This window comes from Corvus cornix, chromosome 5 (assembly GCF_000738735.6).
Source record: "Corvus cornix cornix isolate S_Up_H32 chromosome 5, ASM73873v5, whole genome shotgun sequence".
In the NCBI taxonomy this organism is placed as follows: Eukaryota; Metazoa; Chordata; class Aves; order Passeriformes; family Corvidae; genus Corvus; species Corvus cornix.
In genome coordinates, this window is record NC_046335.1 from 2,354,263 (window position 1) to 2,379,479 (window position 25,217).

The 25,217-nt window shown below is 50.5% G+C and overlaps 1 protein-coding gene across 5 annotated transcripts in view; it reads right to left on the reverse strand.

Moving 5' to 3' along the window:
* The window catches only part of TXNDC16 (thioredoxin domain containing 16), a 44,375-nt gene that overhangs the window by 13,746 nt on the left and 5,412 nt on the right, over window positions 1-25,217 (reverse strand). For 4 of the 5 annotated variants that reach the window (XR_005601923.1, XR_005601924.1, XM_039552064.1 and 1 more), the window contains 15 exons: window positions 24,873-25,076; window positions 23,827-23,909; window positions 23,011-23,084; window positions 22,160-22,234; window positions 21,723-21,844; window positions 21,135-21,225; window positions 18,997-19,153; window positions 17,755-17,921; window positions 17,374-17,434; window positions 15,755-15,893; window positions 14,900-15,046; window positions 14,375-14,434; window positions 7,704-7,872; window positions 7,255-7,391; window positions 2,812-2,896 (listed from right to left, as the gene is read on the reverse strand). Coding sequence is in view for 3 of the 5 variants with exons in the window: in XM_039552064.1 (XP_039407998.1) it covers window positions 2,812-2,896; window positions 7,255-7,391; window positions 7,704-7,872; window positions 14,375-14,434; window positions 14,900-15,046; window positions 15,755-15,893; window positions 17,374-17,434; window positions 17,755-17,921; window positions 18,997-19,153; window positions 21,135-21,225; window positions 21,723-21,844; window positions 22,160-22,234; window positions 23,011-23,084; window positions 23,827-23,909; window positions 24,873-25,041 (1,736 nt within the window). In the remaining 2 variants the exon portion in view is untranslated. The remainder of the gene's footprint in view (window positions 1-2,811; window positions 2,897-7,254; window positions 7,392-7,703; window positions 7,873-14,374; window positions 14,435-14,899; window positions 15,047-15,754; window positions 15,894-17,373; window positions 17,435-17,754; window positions 17,922-18,996; window positions 19,154-21,134; window positions 21,226-21,722; window positions 21,845-22,159; window positions 22,235-23,010; window positions 23,085-23,826; window positions 23,910-24,872; window positions 25,077-25,217) is intronic. The other variant, XM_039552065.1, reaches the window with a different exon arrangement.

A 25,217-nucleotide genomic window follows, 5' to 3' on the forward strand; every position in this document is an offset into this window, starting at 1 on the left:
CACCTCCTGCCATGGGCAGGGACACCTTCCACTGTCCCAGGCTGCTCCCAGCCCCAATGTCCAACCTGGCCTTGGACACTGCCAGGGATCCAGGGGCAGCCTCAGCTTCTCTGGGCACCCTGTGCCAGGGCCTGCCCACCCTCACAGGGAAGAAATTCTTTAGATCATCAATGACAAAGCAAGTGGAGGGAACTGCAGGTAACTCATTTCCATGGTGTCCAACTCTTGTGGAGGCCTTTCCCATCCTCCATCACAGCACTGATCCCTCTGGGAATAACACACCCACTGCAAACTTCTAAGGGCCACCCCAGACCTGTGCTGATGTTGTGGTCAAGAATCACAGAATATCCTCAGTTGGAAGGGACCCACAAGGATCACTGAAGTCCAACTCCTGAGCATGGACTTCCCTGAGGCCTTCAAATCTGGGGAAACAATTACTAAACTGTTCTTGGATTTATCTGAGCCATTTCAACATTTTTTAGTTTATCTTTGTAAATCCAGCCCTGAGCTAAGCTTTCCTCCCCCAGTCTGGACTCCCAAGTTCTGCTACTCAAAAGAAATTGATTCTCACACCTCTGCAAATCCTTTGGGCTGTGAGGAAGATCCTTAACCTCCCTCTTCATTGCTTTGCAAATTAACCTGTATTTACTGTAGATCAAGAGTAGCAAAAACCCCTCAAAAAAAATTGAATTCAGGGATTTTGAACTTATTAAACTTCTACAGCTTGTAAAGAGATTCTTTGGCTTGGTCGTGGCTCAGAGGAGTGAGAACTCTTGTTCCCTGTATCTAAAACACATCAACTTGTCCAGCAGGCTTTGATAAGCATCTGTGAGGGTGGTGAGGCACTGGAAGAGGCTTCCAGAGAAAAGTGAAAGTGTCCAAGGCCAGGTTGGATGGGGCTTGGAGCACCCTGGGATAGGGGAAGGTGTCCCTGCACATGGTGGAACGAGATGAGCTTTAAGGTCCCTTCCAACCCAAACCATTCTGGGATTCTGTGAGGAAATATCTTACATAATTCCAGAAAATCACCAAATTCCCCAGCTAGAATCTATCCTGAAATCCCTTCTCCTCTTCCTGGTCCTGAGGGGTTGCATTGTTGCTCACCACAGCTTTCTATTTATACAGCAGAACCATTCAGTGGGTAACACGAGTCTTGCATTTCAATCAAAACCATCTGCAAACAAATACTTGGCAGGAATCTCTGACATGGATGTGGAAATAAATAACGACCTCATTCAAAGCATTTCTTCCTCAATGCCTTTTTCCCCTTCATTAGGGACCAGCCCAGCAGGTGCCTGCTGAGCAAACAGCTTTGCTGACAACAGACTTTGTGTATCCTGCAGCCTTTTCTCTGGAAAAGGTCTACAGGATGCACAAAAGGGGAATCAGCTTTCCATGACCTGGGAGCCACAAATATTTTCTCCTTGAGCACTGAGCTGAAGAATGGCTTTCTCTGAAGAAGGGAAGTGAGCCTGGCTCTTGCACAAGGAATTCCTGTAAGTGTTTACTTTCAGCTTACAGTTGAGAAGCCCATCAGCTACAGTAGTTCACCCACAAATCACAGCCAAAATCCAAATTTGGCTGAAGGACTATCAATATAAACTGTACTAAATATTCCTGCTAAACAGGAGCAGGCTGCAGGCTCCTGGAGCAGGAGCAGGGAGGTGGATTCCTGCATGTGTCAGCTCTGAGAGAACACAGGCTTTTTCTCCTGGTACCTTGAGAGATCACCCTGTCCTCTGCTTTTTGGGTTTTTGTTTTTTTTTTCCTTCTATCAGCTGGGCTGAAATCCTCAGGGAAGAAAAGTCTTAACTGGGGGGTCAGGTTCCCCCTGATGCCTGGAGCACAGGTTGGTTAATGAAGATGTATTCCCGAGGTGTTTGCACTTTTATTCTCCGTGCTCACCACAGGAACGCCCGTGTCTCATCAGGAATGCATCACATCTCTGAGGAACTCAGGGAAATAATTCCCTGCTGCATTGCAGGCTCTTAAACCCACACCTGGAAAACAGGCCAAGGACCTTCTGGGATTTGTAACTCTGCCTTGATAGCTAATTCCTGATGGAAATGAGATGCCAGGATGAGCTGGAGATCCCCCCTGGATCCAGCTGCAGTTCTAGGCACTGAGGCACCTCTCACACTCTAACCCAAAGGGCTTTGCCCCTTGCTGGATTGTTAATGACACAGGTAAGACCCCATTAGCTCCATTTGGCTTAAAGTCAGGGATGCAATTCCACCAGGAATGCAGCTCCATGGCAAGACAGCATCTATTTCCCAGCTTCCAAAGCCTTTTCCAGCACCCAGACTCAATGTCCACCCCAGGTAGTCACAAGCAGCTTCTTTTCTGGCTGCTCTTGGCAACTGGGAGCAACCACCAGAGCAAGGGAAGGCACTGCACTGACAATCCATCACCTCTTCCTCATGGAAAGAGAAAAGCAGGACTTTTTCTCCCTCACACACTGATGTTGTAATTTTTCCAGCCTGCTTTTTATTTTCAGAAAGGTTTGCTCCTGTTTCTATGAGGAGCACAACCAGATCCATGGGGGCTGAAAATTCCTGGAGGGAATAAAACCAGCAGGAAGAGAAGTGACTGCTCATTTCAACAGGGCTCAGAGAGGCGACCATGGATAGGCTGAGAACCAGTGGCAGAGCCAAGGTGACAATTCCCTTTGGATGAGTCCTGACCCATCTCCCTGCAGGAGTAAGTCACTTGTAGCTGTCACTCAGCACAGTGACACTTGCTCCAGGCACTGCCTTTCACTAAGTGCAGATCAGCTTGAATTCTTCCCAAAGAAAAAGAGAAACCACTTACAAAGCCAAGGCATCATCTTCAAAATACATCCCCATCCTTACGTGGCCACTGAGGATGTTTCCTGCCTCTTCAAAAGCTGCCTTGGCTGGAAAAAGACAAAGATACAAGAATAAACAATAGAAAGAGAGGTGTTGAGATTTTTTTTCCTGAAAACCTGATCGATGCCTGCATACATAACATCCTGCCAGAGCAGACTTTCAGGAACTAAACCAGGATTAGAGGCTCACAAGAAATTACTGCAGCTCAGGGAGGAGGAGCAGGCAGCGACCACGGATCAGGGGAAAATCCCCATGATGAGAACAGTGTTTGCTCTTCAGCCACCAGCACTGAGCCTCCAGGATCTGCAGGACAGAGGAAAATGAAATGTCTTAAGGACTTACAGTGCGTAAGCATTCTGGGAAACAGGAGACCAATTATAAATCTAAACAGAAATCCTACAAATCCCAGTGACCTTTGAGAAATGATGGGTGATGGCTTTACTGGAGTAGGGCTAAGAGCCTGGCGATAAACCAACCTCTCCCTCAAGTGCCTCTTGATTTATCCAGCTCCTCTGAGCAGGCTGGGGCTGCTGCAGGATAGGCAAAGACCAGGCTGGGATCTCTTGGTCACAGCTCCAAAACAAAGCTGACTGCAGAGCTGGTTTATTCCCTTACAAAAAGCCTCCAATTTCACAGAATCCCGGAATGATTTGGGTCGGAAAGGACCTTAAAGCTCATCCCATTCCACCCCCTGCCCTGGGCAGGAACACCTTCCACCATCCCAGCTTGCTCCAAGCCCTGTCCAGCCTGGCTGTGGTTTCAGGCAGCGGATCCATGGGAAATCCAAGCTTTGTGGGAATGTGCAAGGCATGGTGGGGAGCTTGTGAAATGCAGAGATCAGAGCTCCAAACAGCTGCTGCCAAAGGTGGGGTGAGAACAAGGAGGATTTCAACACCACCACCCCCCTCCTCCTTTCATTGTGCAACTGAAAAGCAACAAAAATGGCACTTCCGACCCAAGGAGAGGGAGAAATCCCTCTCTTTGGAGAAGCCAGGTTTTTCCTGAGAACTAAGGGGGTACCTCAGATAGCAGTGACAATATAAATTGCTGTCAGACACCAGTGACTGCTCCTCAGAACGTTCACTGTCACACAGCCCAAGCTCCTGGGAACAGTGACTCAGAGCTCAATGGATGGAGCTGCCTCCCAGCTGGTCACTTTTTGGTTCTTTGATCCCTGTTTTGCAGCTACACTCCAAGCTGTATTTTCCACTGTTTCCCGTGTGGCCCATAAACTTTCATTTCAACTGTTTTCCTTTTTCAATGGAAGGAGTTCCTTAAGGAGTGGCTCATTGAGGGCTCAGTCATTATCATAGAATTTCTGAATGGTCTGGGTTGGAAGGCACCTTAAAGCTCATCCTGTTCCACCCCCTGCTGTGGGCACCTTCCACTAGCCCAGGTGGCTCCAAGCCCTGTTCAGCCTTGCCTTGGACACTTCCAGGGATCCAGGGCAGCCACAGCTTCTCTGGGCACCCTGTGCCAGGGCCTCCCCACCCTCCCAGCCAGGAATTCCCAGTTCCCAATATCCCATCTAACCTCTGGCAGTAGGAAGCCATTCCCCCTTGTTCTGTCACTCCAGGCCCTTGTCCAAAGTCCCTTTCCAGCTGCTACAGAGAAACCACTCTTGGATGTTGCTTTCCAGCTCTCTTGGTCCTTGGTTACTTGATTTTATCAATGCTGAAAGAAAAGCTCCCATCCCAAGTTCTTCCACCAAGCACTTCTCCAGGCTTTAAATCCTCACTTGAGATACGAGCTTGTCTTCAGGTGCTGCCCTGGCTGCAGGAATTCTCTCCTAAGTCAGGACAACCTCCAGCAATACCAGGCTTATTCCTTGACCTGATGAGATTCTCCCTCCCCATCACACTTCCAAATTTTTCCCTATTTCTGGCTGTGCCAGTCCCAGAGCCACACACCAGCCCGTATTTCTCCAGTGATGGATTCTTTGTTCTGTACCCAAAAACCCCCAAATTCACACAGCTCCACTGCAGACAGGAAACACTTCAACAAATCTATTTAAATATTTCCTAGAAAATTAGTCCCCCCTGAATGCACAATTTTAATTCCCTGAGGGGGCTGATCACGCTCCGCAGCACATTCCTTGAGCTGGAATCCCAGCTGCCCTGAATTGTGCAAGCACCACTTCACTCATTTGGGAACGAGAAGGAATCAACCTGCCAGATGAGGAAGGGTCTAAAATCCCCACAGAGTTTTGGGAAGCAGGATCTGAGCACCACCCCTTATCCCTCTGGAAGGAGGCGTCTCCTGGCCGTGCTCTCCAGCACAGCACCACCTGCAGCATCTCTCACTTGGCTTCCAGTGATGCTGCCAAGCCTTGTGAGGCACCAGAGCTCAGGGATATTTTCAAACATCTGCCACAGGGTTTAGGACAGTCATACTTCCAAGGGTGCTCCCAGCTGCTGCATCAAAAATGAATTTATCTCCTAAAAGTTCTCCGAGTGTCCAGGAAAATGCTCACTCGTTCATTGCCCTCGTAATACATTCACCTCTTCCTAATTAATTTTATTTAGGATTTTTCCAACAAGCCCCTTTTAGCTCAGACCCCCCAAAGGGCTTCTTAGCATAGTCCTGATGCTGAGGGTTGGAAAACATCCAGGATTTATTTAGCAGGACACGTCATTGCTCTGTTTCAGTTCACTGGAAACAGCAGTGACACTGTGCACCGCTGCTCCGGGTTAGAGCAGGAATGCTGCCATGAGAAAATGGTTGGGAATTCCAGGTAAGTCTGCAGGGTGATAAGAGGAACAATGTGCTTCTCCTGACTCCAGCCTGGGTTGGTGCCAGAACAGCTGGCTCCAGGTTTCTGCTCCCTCAGGCTCTCTGCATCACAGCTCCAGCACCTCCAGCTATGCATTGGTGGAGAAGACATCCCAAATTTCATCTCCCTGTGGCTGAGGTACCCCAGCCTGAGGATGCCATTCTGGATTGCAGATGGAATGTGCCCTGAGGGAAGAGGCAACCCTACAGGATTCACAAAGAGCTGTCTGGAAACCTCCAAGGCTCTTGTTTGCATGGAAGGAAATGAACAACTTCTCTGGAGAATCCCAGAAACCTCAAAGCCCATCCAGTCCCACCCCCTGCCATGGCAGGGACACCTTCCACTGTCCCAGGCTGCTCCAAGCCCCATCCAACTTGGCCTTGGACTCTTCCAGGGATCCAGGGGCAGCCACAGCTTCTCTGGGCTGGACTAAAGGTTTTTTGGGATCAGTAGGATTTCCTGCTGTATTTACCAGATAGGATCTCCAGAGGAAGGCAGGGAATTGGCTGTCAGGTGGCTCAGAGAACGCAGCCCAAGTGTTTTCCAGTTGCTTGCAGACGTTCTGTCTTGTTCTTACCTCTTCCCTCTGGACCCTCTGCTGTGAGAAAGTAGCTTGGTTTGCATTAAACCAAAGTTTAGAGGCACAAGGGAGCTTTAAAATGAAAAATAGTCTGAAAGTTTGATCTTAAGCAAGGTCAGAACGTTCTCCTTTTTTTTAAGGCAGCAATTCCTAGGGGAAGGTGGCAACTGAGAGTCTTTGGGGTTGGAAGGTCCCAGTTCCCAACTGTGAGGCCCTGGCACAGGGTGCCCAGAGAAGCTGTGGCTGCCCCTGGATCCCTGGAATGTCCAAGGCCAGGCTGGATGGGGCTTGGAGCAACCTGGGATAGTGGAAGGTGTCCCTGCCCATGGCAGGGGGTGGAATGAGATGGGATTTAAGGTCCCTTCCAACCCAAACTCTGATTCTGTGCTTTGCATGATGTTCCCTCTGCAGACTGGCTTTATTCCCTCTCCCTTGCTAACACATTGCATTGCTATGTCCACCTATTTCAAAATCCACAAGTGGATTTCATTGAGTTATTCACATTTTATTCCTTTTGGTGCAGGAAATTTCTATTTTACCTTACTGCTGTTTTGGTTTTTTTTAAAAAGAAAGGTTTTGGATTGTGTGTTACAAGAACTGGGGTTACCACTTTTTCAGGAGAAGGCAGCAAGATCCAAGAGTGGATCTCTTTCTTTCTTAAGGAAAAATATGCTGTGACATGTTGTACATGGGCTACAGGAAGAGGCTGATGGATCTGGGCTAAACCAGAGGCTAAGAGGGAATTTAATGCCAGCCTACAACTACTCTGAAGGGACTCATAAAGAGGACAGAGCCAAACTCTTCAGGGTAAGGGACAGGAGATACAACAGGGACAGCCTTGGGAAGTTACTACTCCCACAGAAGCTGAATGTCCTCTGAGCCAGGGTATGGACCTGAGATCCCACATCTGGGATCACCTGCTACCCTCTCACTGTAAAACTGAAGAAGGCAGTGCTGGGCAGGCTGTGTTGTGAACTCCCAAGCAGCTGGAAGCATCCCTGTCCCACCAGGAATGAAGCTGGAGAGTGCTTAACCCACCAATACTGACAAACCTTCGCTGGTGGCTGTGCTAAAAACTCCCAGGAGTGAGGTGTGGTGATGGGAGGAGAGCTCAGGTGGAAACTCCCCTCTTAAATATCCTTCTGCTTCATCCATCGTGGCCAGCTTCAGTGGGCAGGAAACCTGGCTCCTGTGGAAAAGCAGAGACACAACTTGGGCTGCTGTCTTCTCTGCTTTTGGGATGAAGAGACAAGAGGGCAACCTCAATCCAACAAGGCCCCAACCCAATGGGACAAGTGTGACACCTCATCAGAGACAAAAATGATCATCTGGGAAGGCCCAGAGAGGTGCTGGAGCTGGTTACAGCGAAGAGAGAACAGCCTGAGCCAAACTGAGAGCCTTGGGATCCCCATTAAAAATAATAAAGAAGGAATTCCTGCAAGAAGACAGGGATGGTGGCAGAAGGATGTGGCAGAGGTGCCAGTGGGGATTTGTCACTCACAGCAGGATGAAGCTGCTCAGCTCCTCCGTTCCCCACATGCCATTGTACGTCCCGGATTGTTGTCCCTCCTTGTAAATCCTGATGGTGGGGAACTGAGTGACATTCTCCTGGGAGCAAAGGCCAGGCCAGTCCCAGCAGTTCACCCGGGACAGCAAAACCCCAGGGGTTCCTAGAGTGGAAAATAAATACTCATGAATGATAGGAAAAACTAAAATGAATAATAGATTGGTTGGAAAATAGAGCTTTTTATTAGCTTGGTGGATATTACTGTCTGTATTTGTGTTAATGCTGCCAGAAATCTACTAAAATCTAGCCCCAAATACACAATCCCTTTGAGTACAGCCCATCTCCCTCTTGAAATCCCTCATTCCCAGAGACACTCACATCTGGCTGGTAACTCCAAGGGAACCCACAAAACCCTGAGGCAGCTGTCCAGGAGCTTAAAAGGCAGTAGGGAAAGGTACTGGAAATACCTTAGGAATAAGGCCAAGAAAAAGAAATAACGCAGGCACTGACAGGAAAGAGGGAAGATAAAGCTTGGCATGGAAGAGGAGGAGGAGGATGCAGCCAAGACTTTTGCATTTATTAAGATGTTCAATACTGAAAAATGTTCTACCTCGAGCACGGAGCCAAATGCACACGGAGCAGTTAAAGGGGGTGGAAGAGAGATTTAATGCCACAGGCTGGTGGCATTCCCCCCAGCCAGTGCCCTCAGGCACAGGGTGGGATTCTTGGGGTGTCCTGTGCACAGCCAGGAGTTGGGCTTGATGATCCTTGTGGATCCCTTCTGACTCAGGATTTTCTGTGATCTCACCCAAGCCAGCAGCAGACACCTGTGGAACCTTAAGAAAGGGGTCTCACAAGCAAGGGAGTGGGAAAGGAAGAGCACTTGGGAATTACAGAGCAGTCAGTCCAACTCTGCGTCCTGGGAAATGTCCTAGAAAGGCTTTTTATGGATCTTACCCACACCATAAACTCAAGAGATTGGTAAGAAGCGAAACAAATGAAAAGTTGGTTCCCTGTGGGCTCTCCAGGAGCCCAAGATTTGTGCAACTCCAGCATTTCCTTCAGCAAAGAACCCTGGAGTCACACAATGGTTTGGGTTGGAAGGGATCTTAAAACTCATCCCATTCCACCCCTGCCATGGGCAGGGACACCTCCCACTATCCCAGGTTGCTCCGAGCCCTGTCCAACCTGGCCTTGGACACTTCCAGGAACCTTAAAAGCCTTTCTTTGATCTTTAGGCTGGGTGAAGCCCAGCACATGCTGCTGTTGCTGGTCCACGGCTAAGCCTGACCTAAATCCTGAGCAGCTTCACTTCCTCTCTTCCCCTGGCTTCCAGCCTCACCTGAGCTGCCTCAGGGGCTTGACCAAGGACAGTGTACAGCTGTCCATGCCCATGGCAGGAATGCCCTATCTCAGAAATCTTCATTCCTTCCCTAAATTTCTTTGAACAGGACTCAACAGCTCCATGGGAAAGATGGGATGAAACCTAGAGACAAGTACACACACAGAGGCAGACCATGGCAAAGAGTCCTTCAGAAACCAGGGTTGGGGCAGATGATGAGGATTTCTCAAGAGAAACCAGCCAAGCTTTCTTCTCTCGTGTCCTGGGTTTGATTCTGATCATTATTTTCATTAAAGGCCTGGCTGATGGAATAATACACATCCAGTCTGGTTTTGATCCCAAGCCCAGAGGGGCAGAAAGCAATTTGAAGGGCAAAGTGTAAGGACAGCAGCATTCCATGAGGAGAAGCAGGATGCAAAGGTACCGCCAGTGGTGCAGCAAAGGGATGGACTCTCAACAGCATCTGCAGGCCGTGGGAGGAAAATCATGTTCATCTGCCCTGGTGAAAGCTCTGCAGAGCCCAGCAAGTCAGCCTGGGAAACACTTTTTATGGAAAGGTTTAAGCAAATGAGAATCTGGAGCAGTTTAGAAGACACCCCTCCTGAGGAAAAACCCAACCAAGTTTTGCCTGGAAATTGCCAGTAAGGGAGAAACAATAAAATCTAACACCACGTCAGGGGTGCTCTGGAGGGGGCAGTGAGATCACTGGGCAGGGTCAAGCAATGACCCATGCCAGGGTGGGGAAGGCTGACCAAATACTGAACTGAGTTCCTGAGAACTGAGCACAGCTGAGTGTTGCACAAACCCTTGCTGCCCAGAGGAGCTGTGGACCCCTAATCCCTGGGAGGGTTCCAGGCCAGGCTGGGCAGGGCTTGGAGCAACATGGGATAGTGGAAGGTGTCCCTGCTCATGGCAGGGGGGGAATGAGATAGGATTTAAAGTCCCTCCCAACCCAAACCATGCTGGGATTCCATGAGGATTGCTGCAGATGGGGGTGAAGGCAGAGGTGACCTCAGCATGAATTCCTATCCCTTATCCCTGTGTCCCTGGCCTCCCACAGGACCATTTTCTGCAACCTCCATCTGAGGTTCTGCATTGCAGCTCACACGAGGAGTTTGCTGCTGCTCTGCCTTGCGTCAAACTCCTGTGCAGAAAAAGCAGGAAGCAGCACAAGTGAAGGGCCTGCAAATCCACTCAGACAGGCAGGAGTTGTCAAAACACTCCAAGAGAGCAGAAATGGTTTGTGTCATTCCCAGACTCTGCAAGAAGATCTCAAACTGAAAGCCTGACCTCAGATTTACTTCACACCTCTGATCCAGTATAGCTGGTTCTCATCATCTCTTACCACATCATCTTGTGTCTTGCCCAACTCTGGAAAATAATTCCATGGAAATGGGGCTTTGATGTCCTGTTAAAATCGAGTTGTGAGGCTCCTTGAGGCTCCTTCAAATAGGAATTTTAATATTTGGGTATTAGTTCAGGGAATTAGCTACCATGTGCTCTGAAGGAGCCCCATCTGGCCTGAAAAACGCCTGGTACAGGATGGGCCCTCTCCCATCCCAACCTGCACCAGATCATTCATGACTGAACGAGCAGCACTTTCAGGAACTGAGTAACTCAGCAAGGGACTGTGGTCACTGCTGAGTGGGAAGAAAGGTGAAAGGAACACAAAATCCTGCTGTCCTGTGGTTTTAGGTGCTACTAAACCCAGCAACAGCAAGAACCTCTGTCCTAGAGGTCTTAGAAAACCAGGACAAGACAAACCATCAGTGCTATAGGGAACAAGAAAAATCAGGAATCCCTTGAACTTATAATCATTTGAACTTACAACTATTTGGAAGGCAGGACTGGCACGGTGCTGGAGAGTGTTCAGGGAAAGGAATGGAGCTGGGGAAGGGGCTGGAGCCCCAGGAGCGGCTGAGGGAGCTGGGAAAGGGGCTCAGGCTGGAGCAAAGGAGGCTCAGGGGGGACCTTGTGGCTCTGCACAAGTCCCTGACAGGAAGGGGCAGCTGGGGGGGTCGGGCTCTGCTCCCAGGGAACAGGGACAGGACAAGGGGAAACAGCCTCAAGTTGGGCCAGGAAAGGTTTAGATTGGGTATTAGGGAAAATCTCTTCATGGAAAGGGCTGTCCAGCCCTGGCACAGCTGCCCAGAGCAGTGGAGTCCCCATCCCTGGAGGGATTTCAAAGCCATGTGGATGTGGCACTTGGGGACACAGGGCAGTGGTGGTTTTGGGAATGCTGGGGGAACAGCTGGACTCCATGACCTTGGAAGGCTTTTCCAACCTAAACAATTCCATGATTGTATTAAGAAACCAGCTCACTTGAAGAGTGTTCCAGAGGCTACAACATGAAAGAGAAGTTACGGATGAAGTGTTGCACTTCAAGAGGAAGAATCCGATACAGAATGGGAACAACTACCTGGAAAACATCACACAATGAACCCCTAAATCCTCACTTCAGAGTCAGGCTCCGTGGATATCCATTGCCAAATCATGCAGCTGATTTTCCTGCTTTTGAGCTACAACTGCACCCCCTGCCTTTGTAAGTCCCTGGTCAAGAAGACTTCACAAGCACAGAGGAGAGAGGCAGAACCATTTTTCATCACAACACATTGCTCTTCTTAGATATTGAATTCCTCTCTCCTTTGCCAAGAAGGCCAATGACACATCTAAGAAATGCTCAGCACTGTCTCACCTTCACATCCTCTGCTCTTAACCCTGCTTCCAAAAATTCCTGTCTTGCAAAAGCAATCCAGAGGTGCAGCATTGAGCCCCGGTGGGACTGGGATTGGGACATTCTTGCTCCAAGAGTAGAAAATGTGCTCAGTTCAGCAAGGCAGAGATGCTCCTCTTTGTCTCCTGCTAAACTGGATCTCTCAACAAAGGGAAAACACTTGAGGGCTGTAAACTTCACTTGGTGAGGATCTGCTGAGCATCTGGTACGGGATGACTCACAGGGTCATTCCAGTCTGCAGCCTCCTCCTTTCCCGTGTTTGATCACACATGGCCTATTCTCAGTGCCATTTTGCACAAAGAATTGGCATCAGGAGCAGGACCTCGTTCTGCAATTCAAAATGTGCCTCCAGCACGGGTGATTCACTCCTCAGACAGCTGCTCGTGGCTTCCCAGCCCTTGAGGAAGGAAGCTCCACCCACCCCGGAGCAGGCAGGAATACCAGAGCTTCTGGGGAACTGAGAGCACCCCAGGCCATACCCCACATCTTATTCTCAGTCCTGCACAGCTCAAGGTCTTCCTGATCCAGCCATCACTGAGAGCCCGGGGAACAGCATCCTCTGAGGTTTTCCAGCTCCTCTGGTAGCTGGTTCTCCCAGTTCCCTGAGGCTCCCTCAGCAGCAGAGAAAAAGGATCTCGAGATCCACCAATGCAGCTGTTCTGTGTCTGCTCCGAAGTCACGGCAGAGGAACCAGACTGGAGTCATTCCATAGGGTCACATCTGGCCTGGGAGTCTCTGGAGGGACCCCAGTGAGCTCATATCTCTGTTGAGAATCTGTCTGTGGCTGCTTCCCTGCACTGAGATTGCTATCAAGTGATTCAAAACACACATGGTGAAATCCTGGCTGTGCAGAACCCGCCAAGGGTTGGCCACCGGCTTGGGAAGAGGCCAGGTTTTACCCACAGACTCTCCTGTGTCGCTCCTTCAGCTGCTCTGGCTGCTGGGGAAGTCCAAAAGAAACCCCAAACCACCAACAACCCCAATATCTCTAACAACAACAACAATAACAACAACAACCTCTCCTGTCCCTTCCTGTTTATTCCTGGGATTTCAGTCCAGACCAAAGCTGCTGGTGACTTTCCCTTCATGCATACCATGAATGCAGAGCTGCTTTCCTCCAGCCCACAGCACTGTCTGCAGCATTCCCAGGAGAGCTTCTTGTAAGCAACTCCCACTGCAGCTGCTTCCCAGAAAACTCTGGGGAACTCTGCACACTCCAGACGTGTCCCCACTGCTGAGTCCTGCTGGCACTGTGTTCCAGCACCAGGAAAAATGAGCCTGGATGGAGAAGAAAAACCAAGGGAAGGCACCTGCCACCTCCAGAGGTGCTGGAATAGCTCTTGCCCAGATCCATGTGACTTCCCCGCTGTGCTGCAGTGGGACGAAGCCACCTCAGTGTCCCCTGCAGCCAAGGGGAGAAAAAGGCACCTCTGGAAGAGATTCAGCCCATGTAAGAACGCACCTCCCTCCACAAACCAGAGTGGGGTGGGGTTGAAGGCCTGGATGTGGGGCTTACACTGCACAGACTCTCCTGAAGGATCCCTCCCTCCTGCCTTTGTTCCCAGATTCCCTGATGTGCTGGCTCCAAGTGTTGCTGCTTGTTCACCATCACTGTGTTATTTATGGAGTTCTCTGGCCACCTGTGAGAATTCCCACATAACTGAACCAGTCTCCAGGCCCTGGAGCTACCATCACTGTAAATTCTCCCTCTGACATCTGACATTGGATCTGGGCCTGCCTACACCTGTCTGTCCTGCTTTCCTCCAAAGCCAGGGATAATCACAGCTCCTTTTTCCAGGAGAGCTGAGGTGCCACCCAGCACATTGATGTGTAGGGCATCTCCTGGGCCCGGGCAGGATGGGGCCCTGAGGGGCACAAACAGGACCCTTTTTTCATGTTCCAGGCCACAGTTCCTGCTGTTTGCTGCTCTGTGTTACCCACTAAGGCCCTTCCCAAATTCTCCCTCATGCAGTCACTGTGCCCACCAACATCCCATAATGGGATCACAGAGTGGTTTGGATTGGAAAGGGCAGGGACACCTTCCACTAGCCCAGGTTGCTCCAAGCCCCATCCAACCTGGCCTTGAACACTTTCAGGGATGGGACATCTGGAATCATAAAATCATGGAATTGTTTAGGTTGGAAAAGCCCACTCAGATCACTGAGACCAATGGTTCCCCCAGCACTGCCAAGGCCACCACTGAGCCATGTCCCCAGGTGCCACATCCACATGGCTCTAAAATCCCTCCAGGGATGGGGACTCCACCACTGCCCTGGGCAGCTGTGCCAGGGCTGGACAACCCTTTCCATGAAGAAATTTCCCCTAATATCCAATTTAAATCTCCTCTGGTGCAACTCGAGGCCATTTCCTCCTGTCCTGTTGCTTGTTCCCTGGGAGCAGAGACTCTGTGAAGATCTCTAAATAAGACACAAAGGAGTGTTCCTAAACAACCTGGTGTGGATATGACTTCCTTAGGAGTTTGAGGGGGAAAATGAGTGTATTCCAGGGGAGGGAGTGAGGTACCATCCATGTCCTGGCTCCTACTGCCAGTAGGAGCAGGTGAAAGCCCTGAAGCCTGGGGTTCCTTACCCTTCAGGTGAGCGGCCACCTCGGAGTAGGAGCGCAGCACTGCCAGGGACACGGCTTCCCCTGAAACACAGGAGAGGGGAAACACAGCTCTGAGGGACAGCCAGGGGACAGCCAGCCCCACCCTGCTCCCTGACAATGTCACACCATCAATCTCTGCATCCTGAGGTGCTCCAAGCTCTGTAAGATTTGAAATAAGGAAGGAAAATTTAACTTTATGCTTCAGCACACAGCAACCAGGTTGTCTAGACCATCCCATGAGTTCACACTGTATTAATTTCCCCTCTTGTCCCACTTTTTTTTCCCTGTAAAATGAAGGTTAAAAATCTCTACATATCAGATCTATACCTGCTATTATCAGTCAATGAGAAGAATTGATTTAACCTGATCGTTATTAGTGTCCACGGGGCAGGATGTGGCATGGATTTATGCTCAAAACTTGCCTCCAGGATCTCTCCAGGATCATGGAAAGCATGGAGAGCATCCCAAGGTTAGAGAAGGCACAGTCAGGCCACGTTTCATACTCACAGCTGGCATAAAACAGCACCACTGTCGGGGCAGCCTCCGAGAGGGAAGAGTGGAAGTTCTCCTCTGTCAGGACAAGGACCTGCTCCAGGGGCAGCTCTCTCTTCTTGTCCCTGGAAACTGCTTCCACCACCTGGTCATCCTGAATATCTGCAAGGGACCCACAGGTGTGCCCAGGGCCTAGGGAACTGCAGCCCCCTGGGCCACCCCAGCACATCCAGAACCTCTCAGCAGAGACATGGGGTGAGTGACTGCCTTGTACGGGGAGAGGAGGCACAGCCACACGGACAAACCCCCCAAAATGCCCTAATCCCACCTCCCACCAGCTCTGCCCCTGGATTAGAACACTACTCTTCAAGCTCCTCTAGGATCCTGCCCCCCTTTTTTAAGGAAACACCCTCAAATTTGCACGGAGAACAAATGCATTTTCAGTTATGCATCGCAGGGACCAGAGTTTTCTCCCTGAAGGAGGCAAGACTGGATCTGCTCTTACAAAAACGTCTCTCAAACCGTTCCAAAGGGGTGGATGATTCTGAGGCTCTTCAGATGCTTGTAGAGGACAGTGCTGGGTGCACTTTATCCCCCCACACCTTTGGAGCTGGTGCAACCAAGCACATCCCCGTCCCTCACACAGCAACTGTTCCTCTAACAGCTCTGATTTTTCTCCCAGGTGTTTCCCCTAAAAATGAGACCTGTGTGTCATGTTCCAGTGATCTCAGGGAATGAAAGAGCCCCTTTGTGGCCACCATGAGGTGACTGTGATGCTTTGCAAGGGTTCTCCAATGCTTTGCCACGTGTCTGATGCTGATTGCACCTTCTGGCTGACGACAATCAGCTTTTCACTGATTAACTGCACACCTTGATTGTTATTCTCTTCCTCATCCTCATCCTCCTCCTCCTCCTCATCCTCCTGGATTTGTTTGACCTTGCTCTTATCTTCCACCAGGGTTATAACTTCATCGGTGTCTTCCAAGACCAGGTATTGGATTGGCATTCCCTAAGGAAAACAATAAATCAGTGGAGCATCCCCCTCTGCTTATTCTGTCTGCACACCAAACTCAAGGCTGATGGGGCACTGATCTCCCAACTCCTTGTTTTTGGGATATGTCACAGATCCCCAAAGCTGCCAAACAGGGGAATGTCTGGGTTGTGTTTCTTTGGGCCAACTTCTCCTGTGTGTGAGTTTTTCTCACTCCAGGCTGGTGGAGTGAAAAAACGTGGCTATGAGGGATCCTGTGGTGAAAGTGAACACCAGCCCCATCTCCCAGCAACTTAACACAGATCCAGCACTGCAGGAAAAATCCCAGTGGCCAAGCAGGGAAGGAGAGCAGGAAGGAGGTACAGGGGCCACTTGGATGTCCCCTCATTAGAGGGGTCAGGCTGGGTCCGAGGAGCCCATCACAGCCTGGGAAACCAGCACAAAAAATCCTTTATCTCATAGAGCTCAGCCAGGAGAAATGTTCCCAAGGGCACAGGGACTGCCAACCCATGGAATGAAGAAAAAGCAACATGGATTTCTCAGAAATGAGACTGTCAGCTTAAAACTTTCTCTCCAGTGTTGGCACCAGCTCAGACAAAGGCACTGGAGAGAAAATGGGAAGTTCATCAGGAGCTGAGAGAAATGACAAAGTGTTGGCACCTCCCACGGGCTCCCAGAGCCACCCAACATGCACATCTCTCAGCAGGCCATGGGAAGCCCTGAGGGGACACTCAGGTCTGATCCTGCACCTCTGCAATCACAAGTGTGACAGTTCAGGTAATCTGGGCCATCTTGTGTTCGCTGGCATCTGCCAGCACCCAATTCCAGCCTGCCTCACAAGCTGGGTCAGGTCCCTCCAGAGTTTAACTCATCCTGATCAACCTCATTTTACTCACACCCTGCCCTTTTCCCAGCTCACTGCCAGAGGCACTGGGTTACATCAGCTCAGCACAGACCTTTGGTTGTTTGCTCTTCCTTTCACACTCAGTCCCTTTCCCATCTTTTGATGCTTTTCCTAAGGCGTTTAGAAGTCCAAATCTTTGGGGAATTTGCACTTGGATGTAGTTCACAACCTTGTGTTGCCTTAAGGTGTAGTGGAGATGTCACTCTATGTTTTGAACCCAAAATGAACTCACAGTTTTCTCTTTCCCAGCAGGCACAATGGCTCTGCAGCACCCAAATCATGGAATCATGGAAGGAAAATTAAAGATCATCCCATCCCACCCCCTGCCATGGGCAGGGACACCTTCCACTATCCCAGGTTGCCCCAAGCCCCGTTCAGCCTGGCCTTGGACACTTCCAGGGATGAGAAATCCACAGATTCTCTGGATAACCTGTTGCACACACATGTGCAACTTGGGAAAAACCACTTCCCCTCGAGCTTGAGGGAATGCTGTCACATAACACCAGAGATGAGCAACACCCCACCACCCCTCCAGAGCATCACGGCCAGGCAGGGCAGTAAAGAGCTGTCCAATAAAGAAATCCAGCATCCAACCTCATCTGGTGTCTTGAGGGCGATGTTTGAGCGGTGCAGAACGTTCAGATCTACGAGGTCCCTTCCAAAACACAAAGTGAACATTAGATGGTCACATGGAAGGTCACCCCTCCTCTTTCTGCCCTAATTCCACCAGTGCTAAGCCTCCTTTCCAAAATCTCTCTTAGTCTGAATATTTTTCCACCCCTAAGCCAGCAACACTTCCAAACTAATCTGATTCTGGACAAATCCTTAAATGTGACCCCCTGTCACAGGATACAGCCTGGTTTTACTGCCTCCCATCCAACTGTAAGCCCACTGACTGTCATCTGGTGCTGGGGTAAGTGGGCTCAGAAACCCCCCAAAAAGCAAGGAGAACCCCAAAACACCTGAGAGAAATACCTGGATAAAAGGGCAACTCCTGCTTTCCCCAAGAGCTGCCAGGCCACAAACTCTGCTGTCCTCCTGTCAGTCTCATAGGTCTCTTTCTGGCTCAGGATGAACACCAGGGGCAGCCCGAGCTGCAAGTGAACAGTGGAGACCTTCTCGGGGTCCTCAGCAACCTCTGTCTGGAGAACACCCAGGGTTATGCTGCAGCACAGCTCCACAAGTTGGAGTTACCTCAGCTCTTCCCCAGTCACAGAAATCCTCAGGAGAAAACTTCCAACCCCAATTCTAAAACCTCCACGGAAGCAGAACGCAGACAAACCCAGTTAAACTGTTCCAACATGTCATCACTTTCCCTGGGCTTTATTTCGCGTGGGGTTTTTTGTGGCTTAGCAACTCCAGATGTCAAATCTCCACTCATCTTTATTTACCTGGCATCCATTCCCTGGGGCAGTTTGAAAATCCCAGCCACAACATGCAAGAGCTGGAATCCTTCCCTTCCTGCCTTGGACGTGCTGCTTCATGACAGCACGGAAGAGGTGCTTGATGCAGTGCCTTCCCTCCATTGGCCTCACCCAGGAAAATGGCTGAAAGAGGCACTTCCCAGCTCATCTGCTCATCCTTTTGGATGGGCAGGGATCACCAGTGGGAACAGGAGGCTGCTGAAGTTCTCTGCCCCGTGGAAGGGGGAAATAGGAGGGAACCTCCTGTTCCTTGGGATCACCAAGGCGTGAAGGACTGATATCGAATTCCAGAGGGTGCTGAGCCCCCTGCAGGGAGCCTACAGGAGCAGCTGAGGACTTTAGGGTTGTCTAGTTTGGAGAAAAGGAGGCTGAGGGATGACCTCATTGCTCTCCACAGCTTCCTGAGGGGATGTGGAGAGGGAAACTCTGATATCTCAGCGAATCCAGGGATAGAAGACGTAGAAATGGTTCAGAGCTGCATCAGGGGAGGTTTAGACAGAACATCAGGAAGGTTTCTTTACCAAGAGCATGATCAAACACTGGAACAAGCTTCATATCGAGGTGGTCAGTCCTTAAGAGTCATTTGGAAAATGCCCTCAATAATTTATTTAAGTTTTGGCCAGCCCTGAACTGGTGAGGCAGTTGCACCACATGATTCCTGTTCCTTGCCTCGACCCACCCTGGAAGGGGCAGATTCCTACACTCAGCCTCTCTCTCTGCTCTCACCTTCCTCCTCCTCACATCTCTCCCCAGCTGCCCTCCCACCCCAGCGGCTCCTCCTTCCCAGTCCTACCACCAAAGGAGCCCCCATGAGCTTGAGGTGCCTGTGGATGTTGAGCAGGGTCAGGGGCTGTCCCAGGGCTGTCCTCCTGCAGGGCTGGGCTGGGTCTGTGGCCAGCTGGCAGTGGCAGAACAAGAGCCAGGCAGACGAGACATCAGGGTCATCATGGCTGTGAGAGAGGAAACAAAACCCACCCTGACCAGGGTTCAAAGTGCCCTGACAGAAGGACCAGGTTTGCTGACGTGTTTCACAGATGATCCTCAAGTTCAGGGTTTGGCAGGGTTGTGGAATGGGCTGGGAGAGCTGGGGGTGTTCACCTGGAGAGGAGAAGGCTCCAGGGAGAGCTCAGAGCCCCTTGCAGGGCCTAAAGGGGCTCCAGGAGAGCTGCAGAGGGACTGGGGACAAGGGATGGAGGGACAGGACACAGGGAATGGCTTCCCAGTGCCAGAGGGCAGGGATGGATGGGAGATTGGGAAGGAATTCCTGACTGTGAGGGTGGGGAGGCCCTGGCACAGGGTGCCCAGAGAAGCTGTGGCTGCCCCTGGATCCCTGGAAGTGTCCAAAGCCAGGCTGGACAGGGCTTGGAGCAACCTGGGATAGTGGGAGGTGTCCCTGGTTGGTTGTGACACCATCACTGCTGTTGGTCTATGGGTAACTTTGGGAAGTCACTCCCCTTTTCCAATGCCCCCATTCCCTACCCCTAAAACAGGGATCACCTTCTTTGGACAGGGATTTAAGAGCTCTCCACGGAAGAGCAAAGTGCAGTATTAAGACCTCAAATCCTGCTGGCCCGGTTGGCTGGGAGCTGCTCCTGTTGGAGAAGCTCCCACCATTTCAGCAGCTCGGGAGGCGGCGGCGCTGCTTTGAGGAGAATTGAGCCAATTCCCGTGCAATGACAGCCGTGCCACCTAGTGGGAGCCACAGCACACTTGCCGGTATCCTGCAGGGATGGGATGGCACCTCGGGAAGGGCCACCCTGGTGCCTGCCCTGGTGTCACCCGTGACAAAATCCCAGGTAAATCATTATGGAGTTACTAATGTTGGAAAAGCCCTCCAAGATCATCGAGTCCAGCTGTTCCCCCAGCACTGCCAAGGCCATCACTAACCCATGTCTCCAAGTGCCACATCCACATGTTTTTTGATCACTTCCAGGGAGGGAGACTCCACCATTGCCCTGGGCAGGCTGTTCTGACACACGGCAACCCTTTCCATGAAGAAATTTTCCCTAATATCCAATTTAAACCTTTCCTGGCCTAACTTGAGGCCATTCCCTCTCCTCCTGTCCCTGTTCCCTGCGAGCAGAGCCCGACCCCCCCCAGCTGCCCCCTCCTGTCAGGGACTTGTGCAGAGCCACAAGGTCCCCCCTGAGCCTCCTTTGCTCCAGCCTGAGCCCCTTTCCCAGCTCCCTCAGCCACTCCTGGGGCTCCAGACCTTTCCCCAGCTCCATTCCCTTCTCTGGAAAATCTCCAGCCCCTCAGTGTCTTGTCATGAGGGGTCAAGAACTGACCCCAGGATTTAAGGTGTGGCCTCAGCAGTCTCCAGCACAGGGGACAGTCACTGCCTGGGCCTGTGGCCACATCATTGCTGGTACAAACCAGGTGCCACCGGATTTCCTGGCCACCTGGGCACACTGCTGGCTGAGGAAGCAACACCTCATGTGATGTTCCCACCTTCCTCCCTCATTTTCCTGCCTGCAGGAGGTCACAGCAGCAGCAAGTCACATGGAAGGATCTGCATTCTAAAGCTCCTCCTGTGTGGGAAGGGGATGACCAGTGAAGCCATGGGATGGGAATTCCCAAATCCATCAGCAGTGCTACAGTTCTTGCCCTTGGACATCACAGCACAAGGTGGGAGCGCTTTAAGATTTAACATCAACTCTCCTGAAAACCCATGGCTGAGGTTTGATCCATCAGCCATGGAAAGAGACAGAGGGCTCTTCTGTGAAATCCCACCCAATACAGCCACGAACAGCAAGGCTACTCCAAGGCCAGGAACACAACCAGCAGCTTTTGGAAAACAAATCTAACTCTCCACCCTTGACACAACATCCTAATGCCATCCCACAGCTGATTTGGGAATCTGAGACACCAGGAGTGAGGCAAACAGTGCAGGGAAGCAGCTCTCCGTGGTGGGGGTGTGTCTGGACATACCTGGTGGCTTTCAGCAGCACTGCCTCAGTTGTCAGGACAAACTGGTGGGTGGTCCCATAAACAAACGCTGCCTCCATCACAGCCCTGTGCTCTGGAAAGAGAAAGGCAAGCTGGACTCAGCTCCTCATCTCCTGTTCCATCTTTCCCAGGTGTCAATAGGAATTCCCAGGCTTTCACAAACTCTCAGTACAATGTCACTGAGAGTGTCTGATGACAAACTGAAGGGAAGTGAGCAGCTGGAGCTGGGTCCTGTTCCTGACCCCAGCAAACAGGTGCTGTGTGAGAATCCATTCCACTGCAGAGCCAGAGATCTGCCCAGGGATTTATTTATTTTTTTAAGACAGCAACCACTGGCTTGCTTTCCCTCTCCAAGTCCATCTCTCAAGGCTTATGCTCCCAGCAAAACTTTTCTGGTGCAACTGATCCCTTTGGAAACAAAGCAAGTCATGTGGAAGCATAGATCTTGTGGCTGGGTGGCCCTTTCAGGTTTTCATTTGCAGGATTTTGGGTCAGAAACTCAGCTCCTGGGTATTTTACTGAAAAAAGGCTGGGGGAAGAGAGCAAAGATGGAAAGCTGAGTGTCCATACCTGCTGTCCCAGTAGCTGGTACGTAGGCAAAGACCATGTTGGACTTCCCTTTCAACACATTTTCAGTGTTCTCAAGGTCTGCCAGTGTTTCGACATATTTAACTTCATTAAAGAGCAGGGCACTGAGGAGGCAGAAAAAACCCCATTAGCAACTGGTTGAAGAGTCAATTTGCAGCCACACAACCACGATGGGAAAAAGAGGGTAAAATTCCAGCTTCTTGCTGGCAGATTGAAGATTCACAGCCAACTGGACATGCCTGGGTGTGTGCTGGTAAGTTGTCTCAAGGGAAAAGGTTTAACAGGGTCAAACCATAATGAAGAGAGAAGCAAAGCCAAACCTGCTTGGCTGAGAGCAGCCTCTGGAATACCTGGGGCTGGCAAAAAGTGGGAATAGAAAGGAAAAGGATTTCAGAGAGTGGGATGTGGTCTGGACTTACAACAAAACGTTGGCGACAACAGAGTTCACGTCGAACAGGGCATCGGTGGGGAACTCTCGGATCAGCCGGTTTCCTCTGGGGAGGGAAGAGAGAGTCACCAAAGGAACTGAGAGAGATTCACTGCATGGATCACACCTGGAAAAGGGAGCCAAGGCAGGCACAGAAGGATAGGGAGGACGATGGAGGAACGGCAGAACACTGCTTGAGATGCCTTTGATCCGAGCTGGGAATTGCTCAAGCCCAGGTACCATTGGTTGAGCAGGTTCCTGCTGCACTTGAGGACATGGTGGCCTTGGCAGTGCTGGGGGAATGGTTGGACTTGATGATCTTAAAGATCCTTGGAATGGTTGGACTCGATGATCTTAAAGGTCTTTTCCAACCTTAAATTATTCCATGATTATCAGTACAACAGTCAATGAGAACTGAGCTAACATGTGGAAAAGCTTCCAGGTGACAACCCTTGGAGAGACCAGGAGCTGAACCTTCCCACCCAGGCCAGAGCAGTTAACCCCACCAACAGGGAGAGCACCAAAAAGTGTTTCTTTCTAGGACTAGACCCAAAATCTTGTGGTCTGGGGTGGAAGGCAACGGAGACAGGAAAACACTGATGGACAATTTCTCCCGTGGTTTCATTCCACAGCTCATCCCTCTGCTGCTCCAAGGAACGTGGGACAGGATGGGAGGTTTCACACTGAGGACAAAGCATCTCCTTTGCCTGTGTTGGAATTTTGGGGGCACCTTTTGCTAAACTGTGCAGGTCCCAGCTGTCCTCATGGATCCTCTCACTCCTCCACAGACATCTCTGACTGTGACAGTGTTTCCTTCAAACAGTGCCCAGAAACACCCCTCACCTGAACAGGAAAGCTTTCCTCAATGCATTTTCTCTTCCACAATATCTTGAGGCATCCTCTTTGGGACAATTCACCTAGAAAGAAAATACATGTAATTACAGATTCAACCCCACAATGACTACACACACCCCCTACAGCTTTCTTCCATTCAGGAGTGTAAATCCAGCTTTTCCAAACCTTCAGGGAGGGAAAATACACCAAAATGGAGACCAGAGATGGAGAGTGGAGTTTGTACTTCAGTTCTCCAGCTCAGCCTGCTGATTTGGCTCAGATGGGATGAAAAGCCCCCATGAGCTGCCCAGCATACTCAAAATGACAGATCAGTGCTTGCTTACTGAGCGTGGCCCGTAGCTGGAGGAAACGAAATAAATCCAAATATAAAGATACAAGCACTTCTTAGAGTCTAATTACACTTGCCTGAATTTGTAACTCCCTCAAGTGAATCTGCATAAAATTTCAGCTAAAAACTCCTTTGTATGAAATATTTATTGCACTGAGCTGAAAAGAAGTGAACCAACCTCATCGATCATGGAACATGGACACTGGAACAGGCTGCCCAGAGAAGTTGTGGATTTTTCATCCCTGAAAGTGTTCCAGGCCAGGTTGGACGGGGCTTGGAGCAACCTGGGCTAGCGGAAGGCGTCCCTGCCCGTGGCAGGGGGGTGGAAAGAGATGAGCTTTAAGGTCCTCTTGAACCAGAACTGCTCTGTGATTGCACAATTCTATGAAAAATCTGTGCTCATCCCCTCCCTGCTCATCTCCTCTCAACTCCTCCTTACTCCAGCCCATCCAGCAGCATCCCTGAGCCCCACTGACCTTCACCACGGAAATGCCGTAGTCCTGGAGGGCCTCAGCTGAGCTCTCAATCTGCTCCAAGAAGGGCTGGGCACCAGGAGAAACTGAAACACACAAAAAAAAAATCCTCTGAAAGTCCTCGGGGTCAGGATCATCCTCCTGCCACACACACAGAGATGTGGGAGATGTGCCTCAGCCCACACCAATGTCTTTGGGGAACCACACCCAGGGATCATAAAGAACAAAAGCAAGGCCAAGGATCTCCTCCTAATCCATGACAGCCTTTGGTTCTCCCTCATGGAAGGGACCCCCCTTTTTCTAGCAGGTATTATGGAAGAGAAAGCCAGCCCTTTGAGGGGACAATTCCTTAGGAAATTGGATTTCTCCTCCAGAAAATAATCCAGAAAATGAATGAAGATGTTTGGGGGACCATGCCTGAGGACACAGCCAGGAAAGAACCCATCCCAAGGGTCTCTGCCTGCCAGGAGCACTTGGAACTGTGCAAACGCAGCGCTTGACCAGCTCTTCAAAACCCTTTTGGGTTTCAAAATCTCAAGAATTGCCTCTTCATTGAGGAGGGCCACAAGTTGATTAGAGGCATGAAGCAGCTCTGCTAGAGGAAAGGCTGAGAGAATTGGAAAATAGAAGGCTCTGGGGTGAACTAACTGCAGCCTTCCAGTGCCTGAAGGAGCCAATGAGAAAGATGAAGGACTCTTTACAAGGGATGGAGGGACAGGACACAGGGAATGGCTTCCCACTGCCAGAGGGCAGGGATGGATGGGAGATTGGGAAGGAATTCCTAGATGGGAAAGTGGTAAGGGGCTGAGATAGAACTCCCAGAAAAGCTGTGGCTGCCCCTGGATCCCTGGCAGTGTCCAAGGCCAGGTTGGACGGGGCTTGGAGCAACCTGGGATAGGGGAAGGTGTCCCTGCCCATGGCAGGGGTGGAACAGGATGGGCTTTAATGTCCCCTCCAACCCAAACCATTCCATGATTCTGTGATTGTTCCACTCCCACCCAAGCCTTGCTGAGCCCCCAGGCTGATGTAAACTCCCATTAAACACGTACCACTGGGGGTGAAAAAAGCCAGGGATGCTTTCCCAGCTTCCAAGCCACTGAAATAGTGCTGGGGGCTCAGCTCCTGCTGCAGGCCCACGCTCCCACTCCTTGGGATGGAGGAGGCACAGAAGAGCAGGAAAACAAAGGAAGAAACCCATCTGTCCTTTTGGGCTGACATGGCTGTTCCCAGCTACAGGCACAGGAGAGTCACAACTGGGGGAAAAATAAGAAAAAAATAAATATATAATACATAAACACAAACAAACACATATAAGAGTGTTTCTCTGTTTTAGTATCCGTTACATGACTACAATTTCCAGCTGTGGAAATTATTATTAATACAACACAAACATC